General features: G+C 36.1%; 1 protein-coding gene across 1 annotated transcript in view; it reads left to right on the top strand.

The window, feature by feature from the left end:
- LOC150105630 (uncharacterized) overlaps positions 1-21,659 on the top strand; it is a 169,545-nt gene that overhangs the window by 52,137 nt on the left and 95,749 nt on the right. Inside the window, exon 4 of the mRNA XM_090394956.1 lies at positions 9,508-9,638. Coding sequence (XP_090251082.1) covers positions 9,508-9,638 — 131 coding nt within the window. The remainder of the gene's footprint in view (positions 1-9,507; positions 9,639-21,659) is intronic.

Raw genomic sequence — 21,659 nt, 5'->3', positions numbered from 1 at the left:
TCTTTCTCTCTCTGTTGGGTCTCATACAGGTTGTTAATTTTTCAAGAGTGTAGGCCGTCCCTCTTATACAAATCTGATCTTCCCTCAAACTCACTCCACATTCTTCCTACAGAGCCTACGCATTGAATTGTTTGCCATCATAGCCCTTCTTCTTAATTCATTTTTATCGTATTATGGTAATATACTTACTATTTTACTTTCTCCTTCTTCATAGTTCCCCTCCATGTGGGGCACTTGTTCTTGGTGGAGGGGACTTCCCAGTGATAGTACTGCCCCTTTTCATTCTTCCTCTTTTTTCTTCACTTTTCTTCCCGTATTCTTTGTGTTTTCTATTTCTCCTGAGTCTTTTTTTACTTTACTTTTTATTTCCAGACCACCATCACTGGGATCCAATGCTCTGCTGACTTGTTTGCCATGCGGTGCGGCCCGTGGACATCTGGAAAGGGGAGGGAATCCTGGTGGTCTTGCACTACTTTGGCCTCTGCTTTTGGCAAGACAGGCAGTCCTGGATGGTCCAGCCAGGATCAGTCAGCTAGTGGGCTTGCCTGCAAGGGTCAACGGTGTTGCAGTAAGTCTCTCACCCCCATGGTCCAGGGTCAAGATCCTAGGCTTGCTGTAGTGCTGGTATAGTGTCTGGAGTAGCCCTGCCATTCTACTCCCGAGTGCAGTCATTGCTTGCCGGTCAGTGGGAGTCGTGTAACTCCATGGTAATTGGGGAGCTCTGGTGCCGAACCAGAAACTTCTTGAGCATGAAAAACTAACAAAGTCCCATTCAAGCACTGATACTGTAGATACATATAGTAACAGAAGTAAGAAACAAAAGATATATGATACTAGTATAAATGTACCAGCGTTTTTGATTATTCATGCAACAGGTGAAAAGCCAATAGGGAAAATGTCACTCTTTTTTATTCAAAAGGGGTTTAGAAGCACTGGCAGTACCTTCCAAAACTGTTAAGAAATTGCATTCTGGTGATATCCTTGTGGAAACATTGTGTCAACGATATTCTGAGAAACTACTGGGAACAACGACAATGGGTGGAATACCAATCAGAATAACACCTCATAAAACACTCGATTCCTGTAGAGGAGTGATATCAGAATGGGATCTCCTTGATGTTCCTTATGAGGAGATATGTTCAGAACTTCAAGATCAGGGAGTGAAGGGGTGTGATGTGCGTCCTGATACATAGGGTGTGGTAGCCTGGTTTCAACCAGAAACATTGTCCTTACTTTGATACACCTAAGCTTCTAACAACTGTAAAAGCAAGATATCTCAACTGTCCTGTTAGAATATACATCCTTAATTTCCTAAGATGCTTTAAATGCCAGAAATGGGCATGCCCCAAAGTGCCTGCCGCAGCTCTACCACCTGTGTCCCATGTTGTAATGAGCATGATAACAAATCTTGCTGTGCAAAAATAGCTAAATGTGTCAACCGTCAGGGAGATCATCCAGCTTACTCGCGTGCATGTCAGAAGTGGAAAAACGAGAAAGAAACACAAAAGTGAAAATAATGCAAAACATAATATATCAGGATTCAAAAAGAAAGCTAGCCACCATCAGACCTGCTCTAAGATCCTCTTATGCTTGATACACCTAAGCCTCCAATATCTGTAAAAAGTTAACAATTAAGAAAGGCCAACAGCAACTAAAACTTGTATGTCTGTTCTGCCATCTGATCATGTCACTATACGTGAACTTTATGATTGCAAGTGCTTTTCTGTTGAGCTCATCAATCACATGACCTATTGCCTTACCCCAGAGACAACTCCAAAAATGGTCCCATTTGATGAGAACCCACTTGTCAAAAAATTATGTCAAAGACATCACTTAAAGATAAACCACCTGACATTCCCACAGAAAAAAATGGATACTTTGGTATCCACTGAAAGTAAATTAAACTTACCAACTGACCCTAATACATCAGACATATTGAATACTTTACCAGAGGAATAGATGGACACTGGTCGTCCATATCTCCCATAAACAATTGATAAATATAAACCTGACAAAGGTAAGCCCTCAACCTCCTGAAAACCAGAAAAGTCTGCAAAGCCAAAACAATAGGAAAATTTTTACAGTGGAACTATCGTGTATTTTGCTATAATACCGATGATATTAAGATTTTGTTGCAGAAACACAAATGTTTCTGTCTACAGGAAATGTACTTAAGACCCAATGAGGACCCCTACCTGTAGGAATCTCACTGTTGTACGCAAGACCAGAACTGGAGGTGGTCCTGCTCACGGAGGACTAGCTATCCTAGTGGGCAGTCATATTCCATTCCATCATGTCCAGCTTAATACTACTCTGGAAGCAGTAGCGATTCGCCTCTCTGTGGGATTTCTTATTACAGTATGTTCAATTTATTTATCACTGAGTGCTGAGTTAAATGAAATTGATCTTGATAACCTTATCTTGCAACTGCCTGAACCCATACTTTTTGATGAGTGACTTTAATAGTCACAATACTCTGTTGGAGTAGTGCCAACACTAATAGATGAGGTCGAATAATTAAAAGAATCCTTGATAATAATTACCTCTCCCTTTTGAGTAATAGACTTAATACTTTCTTCCATATGCTTACCCACTCATATGCTGCAATTGATCTTGCATGCTTCTCTTCCATTCTTCCACTGCTCCCGTGGGATGTTGAAAAGAACATATATGGAAGCGATCACTTTCCTGTTCTTTGCACAATGTCTTCACATGAACCATGTTCACCCTCACGGATACCTATATGGAAAATGGACCAGGCTGACTGGAACACTTTTTCATCTTGCAAAATTTAATGTTGATCCTGTCAGTCAGACACCTATTAATGAAGCACTAAAGTATATAACAGGGTGCTTTGTCCAGGCAGCAACAGTCTCCATCTCAAAAACATCATCTCGGTTTCCACTCTGTCCAAAGCCTTGGTGGAACCTAGAATGCCATACAGCCAAAAAAGATCAACACAGAGCATGGGGTATATTTCGTAGATACCACACCACATCAAACTTAATAGCTTTTAAGCGTGCTTGGGCCAAAGCGCGTTATGTAAGACATCAGAGTCAAAAACTATCTTGCATCCAATTTACTACATCAATTAATCAAAAATTTTGCCAGAGAATCTCAGCAACATCTTCATATCCTCCTGAATTTTTAATACTGAAAAAGCAACAAGAGAAACAAAAGCTAAATTTTTCTACCAATGTTCTTGAGCCATATAATCAGCCATATGTTAAGGAGGAACTAAAAAGATCTCTTCTATAGTCTCACCCTAGTGCAGTAGGGCCTGATGACATCCATTATGAAATGATAAAACATCTACCATCTTCTATAGATCTTCTTCTCTTAATATACAACAGAATACTTGCAGAGGAAGAGTTTCCAGATTCTTGGCATAAGTCAGTTGTCACTGCATTCCAAAACTAGAAAAATATCCAACACAAGCAAATAATTACTGACCTATTGCTCTGACCAGCTGTCTTTGTAAGATACTAGAGAAAATGGTTAATGCTAGACTTCTCTGGTATTTAGAAAGTAATGATCATCATCATCAAATTCCTGTCATGTACCCTCAAGGGGTGTACAGGATTGACAGTACTACATGAAAAAATTACATCATTACTAACTTCCTATCTACAATTTTCCTCCAAATCAGTCTGTTACTTGTCAAGACTCCAACATCATCAGATCTTATATTTCTATCGTCTAAGGCACTTTGTACCGTATCAGTCCACCTATATCTTGGTCTTCCTCTGGGTCGTTTTCCTGCCAACCTGGCAGAGAACACTTGTTTTGCTAATCTTTCCTCTCCCATTCTATTTAAGTGACCATACCACCGGAGATTAGCTCTGCTAATGCATTCCTGGATGCTGACAATGTCAAGTTCTTTCCTAATATCCTCATTTTTAATATGATATTGCCATTGATGCCATCTGTTCACGCCTATAATCTTTCTCAGGACTCTCATATCTGCGGTCTCTAGTCTTTGGTCAAGTGTTTTACTTCTGACCCAGCTCTCAGATCCATAAGTTAAAACTGGTTTGAACACTGTCTTGTATACAGCTAATTTAGTGTTCCGACTAATTTCTCTCTTATTCCATATGAATTTATTCAATTGACTTCCCACCATACCAGCTTTGCTGATTCTGTTGTCTATTTCTATATTTAATTTACCATCTTCGGTAAAAATTGTGCCTAAGTAGCTGAAATGTTTTACTTGTTCCACAGGTTCTCCATTCACAACACAGTTGACATTATCAATGATTCTGCCTATTTTCATTGTCTTTGTCTTTTTATTGCTGACCTTCATACCATATCTATTACAACAGCTATTCAATTTAGTCAGAGAATCTTGCAGACTTGTAGCGGATTTTAGAAGTATAACATCATCCGCATAAAGCAAAGAGCTGACATTAACATCTCCAATTTTGATATCATGTTTATTACCACTTTCCTTCATAATGTGATCCATATAGATAATGAATAACAGAGGGGATAATGTACATCCTTGTCTCACACCAGATTTAACATTAAACCATCTTCCTGTACTTCCTTCAATTCTTCAATGCTGACTTACAACTCAAATAAAGACAAATATTGCTTGATATAATGCCCCATTGACACCATATAACTGTAGCGTATTGAATAGCTTCTCTCTTGGCACCTTGTCATGTGCCTTTTCCAAATCAACAAAACTTAAATACAGATCTTTGTTATATTCTCATGATTTCTCCACTATTTTTCGTAAAGTGAAGATCGGATCCTGACAGCCTCTATTTGGCCTGAATCCAGCTTGTTCTTCACCAAGCTTTTCTTCCACAATTCTTCTCAACCGTTTCTCAAGTATACTTGCGTAGTTCTTGGCAGGAACACTCAGTAGGGAAATACATCTGTAATTCTCACATTCAGTTTTATTTCCCTTTTTATATATGGGTACTATGAGAGCTCTACTCCAATCATCGGGAATTCGTCCCTCTGTCCAGGCTTTCTGAACTATGCAGTGCAGCCACTGTAAGACTTTTATACCACCATACTTCAGCATTTCTGGTCGAATATCATCTACTCCTGCTGCTTTTATACATTTCAGCTGTCGATGGCTTTTTCTACTTCAGGTAAGGATATGTATTCCTGACTGCATGCCTGGTCAGTGTTTTTTACTACTGTGCTATCACTACTTGTTTCATTTAGCAATTTTTCAAAGTAATTACTCCATACTTCAAGGATATCTTTTTCTCCTGTTTTCATGTCACCTTTATCATCTCTAACTCCTTTTACTGCACTCTTTCCTCCATTCCTAAGCTTCTTCAACAACCTCCAGAATATTTTGCAACCTTCTTGATATTTATTTTCTATATTCTTGCCAAAGTCCTCCCATGACTTTTGTTTAGCTAGTTTTACACACTGTTTAGCTTTCTTACATTTGTCTCTGTATTCTGTAAGAGTAAAAGCTGACTTATTTGCCAGGAACTTTTGATATGCTTTCTTCTTTTCCTTCACTGCCTCTTTAACTTCCTGTGTCCACCAGGGAGTTTTCTGATTTTTTTGTCCTTGCACACAACCTCGCCACATGCCTCTCTGGCAGAATCAATCAATGTTTTCTTCAGAGTTTGCCACTGAATCTCCAAGTTTTGATTCCTGTTCTCAAACTCTTTCATTTTCTTTTCAATAATCTTTCTGTATATTAGTCTACAGTTAACATCTGAGAGCTGCTCAACTTTTATTCGCTTTAAAAACTTTCTTACATGTTATTCTTTTCAATATGAAATTTAATTTTATCCTGCTCAAGACTAAATAGTGATCACTTCCAATTTCAAATCATCTGTACACTCTGGTGTCCTGCACCAGGGAGAAAACATCACTATCAACAATAACATAGTCAATGAGACTTTTCTTATTCCTAGCCTCTTCTCTCCATGTGAATTTGTGCACATTTTTATGTTGGAAGATGGTGTTAGTAATAACCAGTCCATGTCCTGAGCAGAAATCCAACAGATATTTGCCATTATTATTAGCTTTGCTATTTTCCCCAAATTTTCCCAAAATATTTTTGTATGTCTCTTCTCCATAATATACGGTGTGGGCTCTGTAGACATCGTTCAATATTAGACCATTTAGTTCATTTAGAAATTTGTATAAAAGATGCATTTCTGAAGCAAGAACACTTTGTTTCAGTTTTCTTTGATGTGGAAAAAGCTTATGACACAGCCTGCAGATATAGCATATTAAAAGACCTCTATAACCAGTGTCTCAAAGGACACCTTGTATTTATTAAAAACTTTCTGTCCATGTGAACTTTCCAAGTCAGAGTGGGAAGTACGCTATCTCGACCATATCATCAAGAACTGGGTATTTCCCAAGACTCTGTCTTAAGTGTGACACTTTTTGCTATTAAAGATAACTCAATCACTGAACAGCTTCCTCGCACTGTAGATAATGCTCTATAATTTGATAACTTCACAATTTACTGTCATTCTTGTAACATGAGGGTAATTGAAAGACAACTTCAGCAAGCAATTGATCATGTTTCTCTGTGGGCTCTTAATAATGGGTTTAGGTTTTCAACAGAAAAAAAAGTGTCTGTGTACACTTCTGTACACAGACAATGTACTTGTTACCCAGATCCTGAATTAAGAATGGGATGAACTGTTATTCCAGTAGCTATGGAAGCCAAGTTCTTGGGACTCATCTTTGACAGAAATCTTACATTTCTAGTACACATTCATCAACTAAGAGAAAAGTGCAAGAGAGCATTGAACCTCTTTTGCACTCTATCCTCTACTGAGTGGGGTGCTGATTGATCTTCATTGCTCCATCTTTATTGTCACTTATATGTTCAAAGCTGGATTATGGTCTCAAGTCCATGGTTCTGCAAGACAGAGTAACCTGTCTTGCAGAATAATTTATTGCATAATTTATAATTTGTATGAATTATATTTATACAAATATAATTGTATAAATAGGCAAAAGTAATCCTGTAATTTGGACGAGAATATTTTTTTTAATATCAAAATTTGACAGCATGCTTTAGCTGTCTTGCAGAACACTATTTCAGAAAATGGTTCCCTAAGGATCTCCATTTCATCTACATACATTTTTTCACCAGTGAGTGTCATATTTGGCACTGCATTATCACCACCCCTGATTAGTGTGCACTCTTGCAGAATGTTTCAGTAACTCAGTATTTGGTAACTGACTTATTTGGTTTGCTTCTTTTAGCTCTCTACCCTTAGCACTTTTTAAAATGATCCTGCCTTAGTCATTCTTCATTTATTTGCCATGTAGTGAAAGAAGTCTTTAGGATTTCTTTTGGCCTCATCAACTAGCTTCCTCTCATGATTAGCTTTGGCCTTACTTACCATACAGGTTATATGGGTATGCTGATCATCTTTAACTTTATACTCCCTCCACAACTTTTTCTGAAACTTGTGCTTATCAATGCTATTCCTTCATCTTAACTCTTACCTGATTTATCCTACTTACTCCCACCCCCATGCCTCACATGGAGGTGGGAGTAAGTGCCTTTTTGTGGTAGAGGAGACCACACCCGGTGATGATACTGGCCCTTTCATTCTTCTTCTTTTTTTTTTTTAATGCTTTTCTTCCTGAAATTCTTTGCTCTACTTCTTCTGAGTCTTTATTGCCATCCTGTCTTCCAGATCACCAGGACTGGATCATATGCCTAGCTGTCATGTTTGCCATGCGGTGTGAACTATGGATATGTGGAAGAGGGGGGGGGGGAGATCCTTGTAGTCTTGCATTACTTTGGCCTCTGCTTTTGCAAGATGTGTTGTCCTGGATGGCCCAGCCAGGATCATTCAGCTAATGGACTTAAAAGGTGAAGGGTGTTACAGTGGGTCTCAGTCCCCATGGTTCGAGAACAGAGTCCATGGCTTGTTGCGGCCTCTTATAACAGCTCTGGCATTTCCAAGCACGATCACCACTTACTGGAAAGTGTGTCCATGTGTGTGTGTCTGCATTGTGTGGGAAGCTCTGCCACTGAATCAAACTCCTCCTTCAGGATGCATAGTTTTTCATCCTCTTGTTTATCAGGAACCTTTAACAAGTCCCATCCAGCTTCAGTAACCATAGAATCGTTCACAGAAAACCAAAGTAAGAAACAAAAATCATCAGAAGCTGCATCAAATATGTCTCTTTTCTTAATCCTGCTTTCAACAGGAGAATGTCCACTTGGAAAAATGTCATCCTTCTTCATTCAGATTGGTTTGGAAAGGTTATTAGGATCTACAAAATCTATAAAGAAACTGCATTCAGGAGATATCTTTATTGAAGGCAGCTACAGTAACACAATTAGAAAGATTACTCCATGCAACATTTTTTAAGGGAATGCCAATTACAGTGACCTCCCACAAAATTTAAAACTTTTCTAGAGGTGTAATATCAGAGTGGAATCTCCTTCTTTGATGTCCTGAAAGAGGTCTGCTCTGAAATTAAGGACCATGGAGTGACCATAAGAAGAATCCTGATATGTAGGGATGAGCATCTATGTTCCACCAGAAACATAATCTTTACCTTCAACAAACAGAAACCACCATCTGCCAAAGCAGGATATTTCAACTGTCCAGTACTGTTCTATACCCTAAACATTTCATGGTGCTTTAAATGCCAGAAGTGTGGTCATTCTCAAACTGCCTGTCGTGGCTTTGTCATCTATGCCTGATGTTGACAGTAAAAGATAAAAATTGCCTGTTTTACATGAGCATTAAAACAAACTGACCTTTCCCAGTATAGCCTCTGATCTAAACCTTTTATGTTGGAACACTGTGCAGAAATTATTATTCTGTACGTATGTTTTAAGAAGAAATCTAGTGATATTTCTCTAAACATTCCTACTTCTGAAAATGTTTTGTACTTTTACAGAAAACACCTCTCTAAGTACGAGTTTCATTTACCTTTGCTGTTTAAAAGTTTTTAACATGAGCAACTTTTTCTTTAGCTCAGCTGCCTTGTTTAATGACTCAAAAATTTCTTTGAGTTTTTTTATAGATAGAATTTTTTTGTAGTACTATAAATGCAATCATTCTCATTGTCCAGTTTCCTGTTTTGATCCCTATCCTGAATCATACATTACATGGAATTATTCTATCTGTGTTGATGTTCTAGACATGTGTGTGTGTGTGTGTCCACTACATTTTGTCATTTTTATGGTACTGGCCTTAACACTTCCAACATTGATAATTCATGTCATGAAGAAAACATTTGTAATTGTATAACATATTTGGAAGAGAATAATGTTGGAGTATTATAGTGGCCCTCATAGAACCTGAATTTGTGGAATTAGGATATATCCATAATTCATTAGTGGCACTTAAAGTTTTAAAAGTAATAGTGTAGCATAACACCTGCCAACTCCCCCCCCCCCCCAAAAAAAAAAACATATGCAGATACAAATTTTTTTGTATCTGCATATATCTCATAATTTTTTGTGTATATATTTCATATATAAATTTGTTTCTTGTTTTCAGTCTTTCTAGTAATATTTCAATTCTTATATAGGTCTCTTTGGCATAAAACGATATGGTGTACACGTCAATGGTTATGTGAACAATATGGATGGTACCATATCAATTTGGATTCAACGAAGAGCTGCCACTAAACCAACATGGCCAGGCAAACTGGACAATATGGTGATTCTCATAGTTATGCTGTTTATTTTTCATATGAGAATATAGTTTCCCCAATCTGAAATTTCAGAATTTTTTTAGTTAGAAATTGTTTTTTTTTACTTATTAATTGAACTAAATTCAAGTTTATATAATTACAATTTAAATTTATCTCTTCCAGTAGTAATTAGCTACCAGGTTATGTCTTAATTAATATTTTCAACTGACTACTAATTACTAGTTACCTTATTTCGTTACACAGGAGACAGGGTTTTCCTCCTGGAAAACCAGATCTTTCGTTCCAAAAGACAAAAGAACTTGCCAGTAGAACATACAATTTATAGACATGGTATTCCAGTCTTATGGCATTAAGTTGCTTCAGCTATAAATCTAAAACAAAAAAAAGCAAACCCTATTGGTTTAATAATAAAACAGACAGCAGTTCTAGTCAGTTTTGTGGAACATACCTGATGCATAGTCTGGTATTCCTGATTTACCATATTAGTTGCAGCAGGTGTATTTTTTATGTTCTTTATTCTGTTTATGGTCATGCCATATGAGTAAATTTGTTTAATAGGTAAAAAAAAAAAGTTGAGTGTTTTGTCTATTATGGATTCAAGAAGAGGTATGATAGATTGCGTCTCCCACGATGAGTCTTCGGACTCCATGGAGGTGCCCGTATAATAATAATAAATTAGGTCAGGTTGCAGGGATAGGAAATTCTGGATGAGAGACTGAATGCAGAATTTTAGTTGTAATTTGCAGGGTTTTTTAATTTTTTTTTCCTTTCTAACATTCCTTTGTTATAAAGGATTAAATTATGATTTTGATGTTGCAAAATTGGAAGATTTTTTTTCCTGTATGTATGATTTAAATTTTTTTTTTTTTTTTTAATGTTATACTCAGTATACTATAAGACTTGATATAGAATTGTTATTCACTGAAAGTGGTTGTGGTTCTAATCTATATGAAAGAACATTTGTTCATTCTCAATTGAAGGCATGATGCCTATCAGATTGATGTCCAGTTAGTGTATAGAAATTTTGAATTTCTAATAATGAATTGATTATTAAATAGACTAATGTAAGAAATACTGTATTGGATTTCTTAAAAGCCATTAACTCTACTCAAGGCAGTATAATTATCTATCTATCTATATATATATAATATAAATATATAAATATAATATGCCAGCCTGGTTGGCTGAGTGGATAGCGTATCCACTCTCCAGCTAAAAGGCTGTGGGTTCGAATCCCACCAGGGACATGGATGTTTGTGATTGTCTGTGGAAATACCAGCGGTGGTAGATGCCGTTGGTGTAGTTGCATTGTTGGTGATTGAATGGTGGAGACGGAGTTGTAGAGTAGGTGCCCTCCCTCGATGAGTCCTTGGACTCCCTGGAGGTATCTAATAATAATAATAAAAAAAGCTGAAATTTGAAACGTTTTTATGTCACTTTTTTTTGTGTCTTTATTGTTTTGAAACGTCCAACAATGTGTGTTTACCTTCATGAGACAACAATTTGTTATTTTGTTTAAAAATATATATGATATATCATTTCAGGATTACAACAATCAAACTCATTATCGACCATTGGAACAGTACGTGTCAGTATTCATTACTGAAATTAGCATAATGCGCATGTCATGACTGATTATATAGTAAATATTTTATTTTCATTTCGTGATTTTAAATAATTAAATAATTATTTAAAAAATAATTGTGAGGTTCATAAAGAACCAGCCTACCAGCTCAGGGGTTTGGGGGGGGAGGCAGAAATCCCCCAGTATATATATATAAATAACTGTGAGCTTTGCAAACCCATGATCACTTTTAAAACTTTTCTTCTTCTTCTTCTTATCATGGATTTTAGGCCAAGTGGCCTGTTCCTGTCTCATGTCATCGCTTTCTTGGTATTCCGATTTGTCTTTTTCCATTTTTTTTTATATCTGTATAGTATTTTTAGCAGCCTGCTATTGTCCATTCAATTTAGATGTTTTAACTTTTGTTTATGTTTACTTATATAGTGGTAATTGGTTTTATATTCAGGGAATGTAAAATTTCTTCATTTGTTTTATGGTTCCGCTTGGTATATCCAGCTGTTTTTCTGAAAAATTTAATTTCTTCTATTTGAATCTGTTTTTTATTCTTCTTTTTGATGGTCCATGTTTCACTTCCATATAAGTGAGATAGAATGTGAAGGGTATAATGTGTTCAGAGAAGATAGAGAGAAAAGAATAAGGGAAGGAGTATTATTGATGATAGCTGATGAACTGTAACCAAAGAGAGTAGGAATCCAACTGTAGGCCAGTGAAAAAAGCACATGTGAGGCTATCTAGTGTGAGATAGAGGCCAGCAGAACAAAATACACAGTTGGACGCTTCTATAGAGCAGGGAATGGAAAAGATGATGGGGGATAGTATGTATTGGCAAATAACTCAGTGAGTGAAGGGTAGATAATTATTATTTACCCTTCATTCATATGGGGAATTTCAACTATGGGAACATAAATTGGAAAGGAGGAGAGGACACATGGGAGGAAGGAAATGGAATGTATGCAGTTACTAAGAAATAATTACCTGAGACACCATGCAATGAAACATACTTTGTCTATTTGAATTTGTCCATAACCAATATGACCACTTTGCTGCCAACTGGTGAGAGTGATCATATGGTCCTGACCTGGGAGGTGGCTAAATATTTTGTGATATTTTCAGTTAAGAAGGGGTATATATGGAATTACAGGGCTGATCAGTATGACAAGCATAGGAGATTGCTTGAATTACTGCCATATCATGTGAAACTTCAAGGGCTGGATGTTGATAGTGCACGAAAAGTGATAAATGAGTGTTTTGAGGGAAGTAATGGCAGCCTGCTTACATAGAGTCAGTAGAGTAAATCAAGTGGTAATTAAATGGATGAATATCACCATTAAGCTGGAGCTACAAAAAAAAGAGAAAATCGTGAAGGGAATTCAAGCATAAAGGAGACCAGCAGGCACATGAGCAGTACAAAACACAGGCCAGAAAGGTAACCAGTGTGGCAAGAAAGGCAAAAGCAAAGTATGAAAAGAAATTAGCAGTGCAGGTCAAAGATAATCCCAAGCAGTTCTTTCAATATGTTGCAAATAAAAGAAAGAATGTTTATCAGCATGATCTTAATAGATGCTGATGGTGCGGAGATAACTGAATCTGTTGAAATAGTAGAATTACTAAGTGAACACTTTGAAAGAGTATATCATTCAGCTGGAAATGTTGCAGTAATGAGAGAGGCAAAGACATATGGGAACTGAGGTAAATGAAATGGAGATACACAGCATATTTCAAAACCTTGATGTGAATACAGCTATGGAATTGGATGGTCATACCAGTTTGAGTTTTATGTGAAGATGCTAGGGAATTGTCGTTGCCTTTGACCGCATTGTTTAATATAAGTCTTAGCTCTGGATTAGTCACAAGGTGGTGGAAAGAGGAGAAAATAGTTCCGCTGCATAAATAGACTCTTAAGACCGTTGTAACAAATTACCAACCAATCAGCGTATCAGGAGTTGTTTTCAGGGTACTAGAGAAATTGGTCAAGAGCAAAATACAGGAAATGGGATACTGTATAGGGGACAACATGGTTTTGTGACTGGTAGATCATACTTTGGTAACTTGCTCATGTTTGGTAATACAGTGACAGCTGAGCTGGATAATGGTAATGAGTTTACAGTGATACTGCTGAACTTTGCAAAAGCCTTGACAGGATACCACATGGAATTCTAAACAATGAACTGCAGTACATTGGAATGAATTTAGGTTTGGTGAGGTGGATAAGAGGGTCGTTGATGAAGAGATATCAGAGAGTAGTTTATTCAGGAATAGAGTCCAGTAGAAGGCTTGTGACTAGTGGTGTGTGCCACAGGACTCTTCTTGGACTGTTACTATTTAATTTGTACATTAACGGTATAAAAAAGGATCTGAGAATAACTATTCAATTGTTTGCTGATGATGCAAAATTGGGTAGAACAACAGTTAATCAAGATGTTTTCAAAATATTGTAGTATGATTTGGATAGGCTGGCAGTTTGGGCAAAGGAAAATGGATGTCAGTTTAATGTGGCAAAGTGTAAAGTTATGCCTTTTAGCATGAAAAGATTGCCAGTTGTATATCACATTGATTTAACTTGATGAAACCAGAGATTTTGGCTTGATGAATAGAGAGTTCAAGTTTAAAGGACACATAGCAAAGGTGGAAACAGCTCATCTGATAACTTGGTTACTTAAGAATACCCTTACAAGAGCAATGTTATATAGGACAGGCAGCCAGGAAAGAGAGAGAGAGAGAGAGAGGGGTGCTTCTCAGTTCTCACTAATTGTGTGCACTGTAGAGTGTAACTAGGTATTTATAATGTTAGTGTGCACACTTCTTTCCAAATGGGGGCACAATATTCTGCTGCAGAGAATGCGAGGGCTAGTGCAGATGACCTTTAGGGCTTCTGCACCACAACTCCAGCTTGTTCCAGCAAGCTTTGAAATGATATTATTTCTCGTTTTAATTTTGTTGGACAAGTTGGTGATGATGTGCCTTTTATAGGTTAGGCCTCTCATTTGGGAGTGAATTGGACAGGAATTTGAAGTTAGAAGACATATGGCAAAAATGGGTAAAATAACTCAAAATCCCACTTGGATGTTGATGAACATACTGACAAGTAGAGTTAAGGAATCATCTCTCTTTATGTAAGGTTATGATAACCTTACATAAAGTATACTCAATCTGTGTGCAGTTTTTTAAAGTTTTTTTTAAATATCAATTATACATTTATAAATTGCTCAAATTTTTATTTTTATTTTTAAATCTGGAGTAAATTCTTTGAATTCATACTTCACTCTTTAATAAATTATTCTGTAGAATTTCAGATATTAATTATAACTGTGTTTGGCACATGGATTCAATCACCTTGGTTTCTTTGGGGGTGATGGGATAGTAAAGTGGATTTAGTTAAGTGAGCAAAGTGATAGGCCTGTGCAATTGATGAAGATTATGAGAATTGATTGAAGGTTTATGGGTTACAAAGTTTAGTTAATAAGCAAAAAAATAAATAAATAAAGAGGGGATATGATAGAAACATATTCGTCCTGTGATTTTATAAGATTGATGCAGAAAAAAGTTTTCACTACTTGACAAATAGAGAGAGAACAAGAGGTCGGCTGCACTTGTAGGTTGTGTATGAATGTGGCTAGCAAGAATGTGTGACTAGATATTTTATTTGGAGAGTAGTAAAAGAGTGCAGTGGGTTGATTGATGTGATCGTAACCATTTTGTCAGTGAATGAGTTTTAACTACAGGTAAAATACATATTGTGTGAATAATGTGCATGACACACTAACCATTAGTCATACACATTATTATAATAATCTGGGAGAACTGCAGTGTTTTTAACATAGAAGTTTGTGTATGAAGGTAATGCCTGCTCTGGAGTAATATTGTTATGGTTAAAGACTAAAGTTCTGTATCAGTAGTCTTTTCATGGAAAGGTATAAGAAACTTAACTGTTAATTTTAAGGAAAGACAACGTATATTGTTATATTAATTAAATAGCTTTAATTAATACTTCCTATATTTCGGTAATGTTATATTATCATCTTCAGGGAACATAAAAATTAATGAAATGTGCACACAGGCACTAACACTGAACAAATATGGCTGAAGACAACACTGAAGTCAGTCCTAGAGAGTCCTGAAGGGTGCCACCTAGTGGGCCAAATTGGGTATTAATCTTGGCTGTTGGTCTGATGTTCTAAGATGCAAGCCTCCCTTTTGTCTTTCCTTAAAATTAACAGTTATGTATCACCAATATATAAATTATCTACAAGAATAAGTATAAGAAACTTGTGGAGCAGTATTACATTTATCAAATGTGGGCAGATTTTATGGACTACATTTATTCCCACTGGGAAGTAAATGTAGTACATTTATTACTTAAATGATATGGTCTAACACTCCATCACTGTTAATTTTTTTCATGCTTTTTACTAAAAAGTATGTAACCTTGCTCAGACTTTAGTTATAATTGTATCATGCTGTCCTACTTGTGATACCGTATTTACATTGTGAATTCTTGTTATTTACCTTTTTGCCAGTTTTCTATCCTTTAAATTTATCATACCAAAGATGCTCTTATCATGTGCAAAAAATTTCTGTGAATTATGAAAATATGTTTTCTCTGTGCAATATATATGTTTAATTTTTATGGTATATCAAATTATATATTAATTAAAAAGTGGAAGTATTGATAGGAGATATGTTTGGGGTTTATTAGTGCAAGGACTGCTAAAGTCATAGGGTTCAGTTACAAAGATTTTAGTAATGTTAGTAAGCAAAAGTGGAAATGTTTGCCACATAACTTAATATCTCACATCAAAATGCAGTTTAAAGACTACATGTGTCACTTTTAGATATGAAAAAAAAACAAAAGTGTCATCGAAATTTTTCCAGAAATAATACCTACAAAAATGTCATTTTCATAAAAAGTTATATGCTGCTATCAGGTCATCAGCTGTTCTAGGAATAACAGAATTCTTGAGCAACCATTTTTTAGTTCTCTTGAACTGATGGGTATTTTTTTTTTTAAAGAACTGATAAATGGATATTCAAATATTATTTTATTAGTGACTTGGCTTCCTAACTTATTGTAGTTTGATCATATTTTTTGGTTTATTTAGCATTTATTATTCTGAGATGAAACAAAATTGTAAAAAGCCAAAGACTCATAAAGAAAATATACTGACACTGCAAATTGACTTTCCCAACATTTTACTACATTACATCTATAGTAATGTAGTAAAAGATTGAACAAGACTAATTTCATGCCTGCTGGGGCGTTGCCCGGTTAAACAAGGCTCCTGTTGTTTTTGGCAGGGAACCAGGAAGAATGGTGAAAAGTCATCTACTAAAAGAAATCCCAAAACAAAACAAATTGATGTCCCAACTCAACATCAATAGAGTTCAAGATTGGTACTATCAATGTAAGAAGCATCAATGGGAAAGGAATTGAACTAGCAGACTAAAACAGGTGAGGCCTTTTCATATTCAAAAGAAGAGTGTGTAAGCAAGTTTTAAAATGAATCAAGGTTGAGCAGCTTTCAGACGTGAACATAGACTGAAATACGCAAACATCATTGAAGAAAAAAATTAAAGTGACAAATACAAAATGTTATTTAAATATAAAGAGCCAATAGGCTTCATTTCAGCGATATAAACATTATTTAAATTAAGGGGATATTAAATCCCACATTGTTATAAAACCGAATAAGAAACTCATTGATTGGAATCAGAGCGTTTCATGCCGAATATAGTAAACTATAAAAGTATCGGGGATTACTAGCATGAGCTAATGCAAGTAATCCTAGTACGTAGTACAATCTCGGACAACTCACAGCAAAGGTGGTAAAGTTCTGATCGCTATTCTTGGTATTTTCCATAATGTAAAAACACATTTCCTAGGAAATGTATGCTGTTATTACATTATGGTGGGAAGTCACTACCCAGACCGGTTTCAGCCTTTATTGAGGCTTCATCAGTGAGTAGCTAGACCAAATAAATACCAAAGGGTATAGCAAAAAGAACTTATATACTCTGCTATATGAGTTGTCAAAAAGGTGCAACCATTAAGTTACTTAAATATAAAGAGCCAATAGGCTTCATTTCGGTGATATAAGCATTATTTAAATTAAGGGGATATTAAATCCCACATTGTAAACAATGTGGGATTTAATATCCCCTTAATTTAAACAAGATGTTATATTTTGGCAATAACAATCAGGGTAAAGAGGAAGTAGCCATAATCTTCTTGAATGGTAGGCAGTATCAAGTAGAGCGATGTGGGCAAATATCAGAATGAAGAACTGGACGATGAGACTTATTTGTGCTTATAGTCTCGCAGAAGGTTCTACCAAGGAAGAAATGGAAACATTAGCGAAGGCAGTTGGCTTGATGAAAAAGAAGAAAGTTGGTCCTTGGTGGAAATCTAAACAGCAGAGTAGAAAATGATTACCAAACATATAGAAATGTTTTGGGAAAATTTGAAGAAAAGTGCAAAGCTAATAATAATGGTAAATGCCTGTTGGATTTCTGTTCAGGACATGGATTAGTTATTACTAACATCATGTTCCAATAAAAATGTGCACACATTTTCATGAAGAGAAGATGCAGGAAATAAAAATCTCTTTGACCATGTTCTAGTTGATAGTGATGTTTTCTCACTGGTTCAGGACACAAGAGGATTTGAAATAGGAAGTGATCACTGTTTAGTTTTGAACAAGATAAATTGAATTTCATATTGAAAAGAAGAGTGTATAAGCAAGTTTTAAAACGAATCAAGGTTGAGCAGGCTGAAATACACAAACATTATTGAAGAAAAATGAGAGTTTGAAAACAAAAACCAAACCTTGGAGATTTAGTGACAAATCCTGAAAAAAAAAAAAAACATTGATTGGTTCAGACAGAGAGAGGCATGCATGTGAGGTCTGTAAAGATAGAAAAATCAGAACTCCATGGTGGACTCAGGAAGTTATAGGCAGTAAAGGAAAAAAAGAAAGCATATCAAAAGTTCCTGGCAAGTAAGCCAGCTTGTGCTCTTAGAGAATATAGAGAAAAATGTAAGAAAGGAAGGCATTGTGTAAAAACTAGCTAAACAAAATTAATGGGAAGATGGTTTAGAAATGAAGGAAAAAGTACTGTAAAAGAAACAGAGATGATAAAGATAACCTGAAAACTGAAGCTAAAGATATTCTAGATGTTTGAAGTAATTACTTTGAAAGACTGATAAATAACACAAGCAGTGTCAGCAGCACGATGGTAGTAAACTCCCAACAGAAATGCAGTCAGGAATACATTCATATTTGAAGGGAGAAAAAAAATCATCAAACACCTAAAATGTGGAAAGGCAGTTGGAGTAGATGAAATTCAACCAGAAATGCTCAAATATGGCTGCATTACATAATTCAGTAGGCATGATCAAAGATTCGAATTTCATATGATTGGAGCAGAGCTGTCATAGTACCATCTATAAAAATGGAAATAAAACTGAATACATGAATTACAGAGGTATTTCCCTACTGAGTAATCCTGATAGGATTTATGCAAGTATATTTGAGAAACAGCTAAGAAAACTTGTGGAAGGAAAGCTTGGTGAAGAACAAGCTGGATTCAGGCCAAATGGAGGTTGTCAGGATCAGATTATCACTTTAAGACAAATAGTTGAGAAATCTTGGTAATATAACAAGGATTTGTATTTAAGTTTTGTTAATCTAGAAAAGGCATATGACAAGGTGCCATCAAGCAATACATATGAGAGTGATCAGAAAAGTTCTAGGCCTCTACCATAGATGGCAACACTATTGGCAAGGATTTTTTTTTCCTAAGTTGATACATCTGTCATAAGCATCCATGTAAAATTGCATGTCATTCTATCAAGTAGTTTGTTTTATACAGCTGTGAAGCAAAAGTGTTGTCTGTATCACTTGAAATGAATAAAATTGAGTCGTGTGGTTATAAAATTCTTTGTAAAAGAAGGTTTAACACCAAAAGAAATTCGTAAACGTTTATGGGCACTCTTCTCCTTCGTTTTTGACAATTAAGAAATGGGCTGCCGAGTTTAAATGTGGCCATACCAGCCTTGAAGATGATCCATGTGAGGGACGTCAAAAAAGTGTAACAACATCAGAAATCATTGATCAAGTGCATGATATGGTATTGGATGACCGGTGAGTCAAAATGCATGAAATTGCTGACACTATAGGCATTTCAAAAAAATGTGTAGGATATATTTTGCATGAAGAATTGCATATGAAAAAGCTTTGCAAGATGGGTGCCGTGTTTGCTCACAGCAGATCAGAAACACACTCACATGAAAATCTCTGAACAGTGCTTGGAGTGGTTTAACAAGAATAAAACTGATTTTGTGCCTCGATTTATTAGTATGGATGAGACTTGGATTCACCATTACACACCAGAATCCAAACAAACAGTGGACCGAAGCCAGTTCTTTGGTATCAAAGAAAACAAAATCGGTTCCATCAGCATGAAAGGTCATGGCATTGGTGTTTTGGGATGCTAAAGGCATTTTGTTTATTAATTATCTTGAAAAGGTAAAACGATAACCAGGAAATATTATTCTGATCTTTTATCCAGACTAGACTAAAACATTTGTGAGAAAATACCTGGTTTGCAGAAGAAAAAAATTTTCTTTCTTCAGGACAATGCACCTGCCCACAAAGGTGTTTTGGCAATGGGAAAATTAAGGGATCAGCACTATGAATTATTGGAACATCCACCCTGTTACCTAGATTTAGCTCCGTCTGACTTCTTTCTCTTCCCGAAACTAAAACACTTCCTCGCTTGTTAGCATTTTCTTCGAATCAAGAGGTGATTGCAGCTGTAGAGGGGTATTTTTCAGATCTTACTGAGAACCACTACAGGGATGGGATAATGGTGCTGGATCATTGCTGGAATAAATGTATTAGTCTTAAGGAAGATTATGTTGAAAAATAAAAATAATTTTGAAATTATAAATTTGTGGCCAAGAACTTTTCAGACCACCCTCGTAGTCTCTATGTAAGCTGTAAATTTAGCACTTAGACTTGAGGGAGGTAAAGGAAGATGGTTTGATGCCAAATCAGGTGTGCAACAAGGATGCACATTATCTACACTGTTATTCATTATCTTTATGGGTCACATTTTGAAGGAAAGTGTTATTAAATCTGTTATCAAAATTGGTGATGTTAATCTTAGCTCTTTTCTTTATGCACATGATGTCATACTTCTGAATAAATCCAGTACAAGTCTTGTAAGATTCCCTGACTAAATTGAATAACTGTTGCAATAAAAAGACCACCAAAATAGGCAGAAACATTGAAAACATCAACTATATCGTGAATAGTTGATGTTTCTAACTTGTAGAACCTGTTCTGACCTATAGAACAAGTAAAACATTTCAGCTATTTAGGCACAATTTTTAGCGAAAATTATTATTATTATTATACAGGAACCTCCATGGAGTCTAGAGACTCATTGCTGGAGACACAAACTATCCACACAATCTATCATACCTTTTATTGCTCTGAACCCATATTAACAGATAAAGCACTGACAACTGACTCTGGCATCCCATTCCACTCATTCACAACTCATCAAGCAAAACATCTAGTCCTCACACCCCCTACTAACCACACCTTTATTCAACTCCCAGGGATGACCCCTTGTTCTGGCCACCCCATCCAAGTGCTGAAACATTTTCCCTGCATCAATCCTATAAAATCCTTTAAGCAACTTAACTGTTTCTATCATATCCCCTCTTTTTTCTTCTATCAACCAACTTCTGCAATCCACACATACTCAATCTATCTTCATAGGGAACATTCTGCAGACCACTCGCCTCTGAATCTTCTCTACTACCTCATCATCCCCCAAGAAACCTAGGAGACTAGACTTGAGCACAGTAATCCAGATGTGGACGTATTAAGTCCTTATAAAAAGGAATAACAATTCCTTATATCTACTTGTTATTGTGTTCTTTAAAAGCAAACTAATCTTATGGGCTACCTTAGCAATATATTCTCTGAACTTTAACTCTCTGTCTATCTCCTAAATCTCTAGCTTCATAAATAGATGAAGCTAGAGATTTAGGGATGGATGAAAGAATAGTGCCATCAATGTGATATACAGTTTGTAATCTATTTATCCCAAAATGCATAACTTTACATTTCTCCACATTAAACTGATACCCATTATCTTTTGCCCATATGGACAGCCATCCTGCAAGCTCTCCACATCGCCTTGAATTATTATTCTAATTTTTCATCATTAGCAAACAGCTGAGTATTTCCTTTGAGGTTATTTCCTATATCATTAATGTACAAATTAAACAGCAATAGTCCCAGCACTGAACCTTGTGGCACACCACTAGCCACCTGTATTTACCTTAATTCTGCCCCTCAATATACCACTTTTTGATATCTGTCCAGCAGCCACCCTCTTATCCACTTAACCAGTGGATAAGATATCA

Source organism: Typopeltis vanoorti, chromosome 6 (assembly GCF_054136105.1).
Source record: "Typopeltis vanoorti isolate ZY-2024b chromosome 6, IOZ_Tvanoo_1.0, whole genome shotgun sequence".
Classification (NCBI taxonomy): domain Eukaryota; kingdom Metazoa; phylum Arthropoda; class Arachnida; order Uropygi; family Thelyphonidae; genus Typopeltis; species Typopeltis vanoorti.
This window is presented reverse-complemented; position numbering and strand designations above follow the sequence as displayed.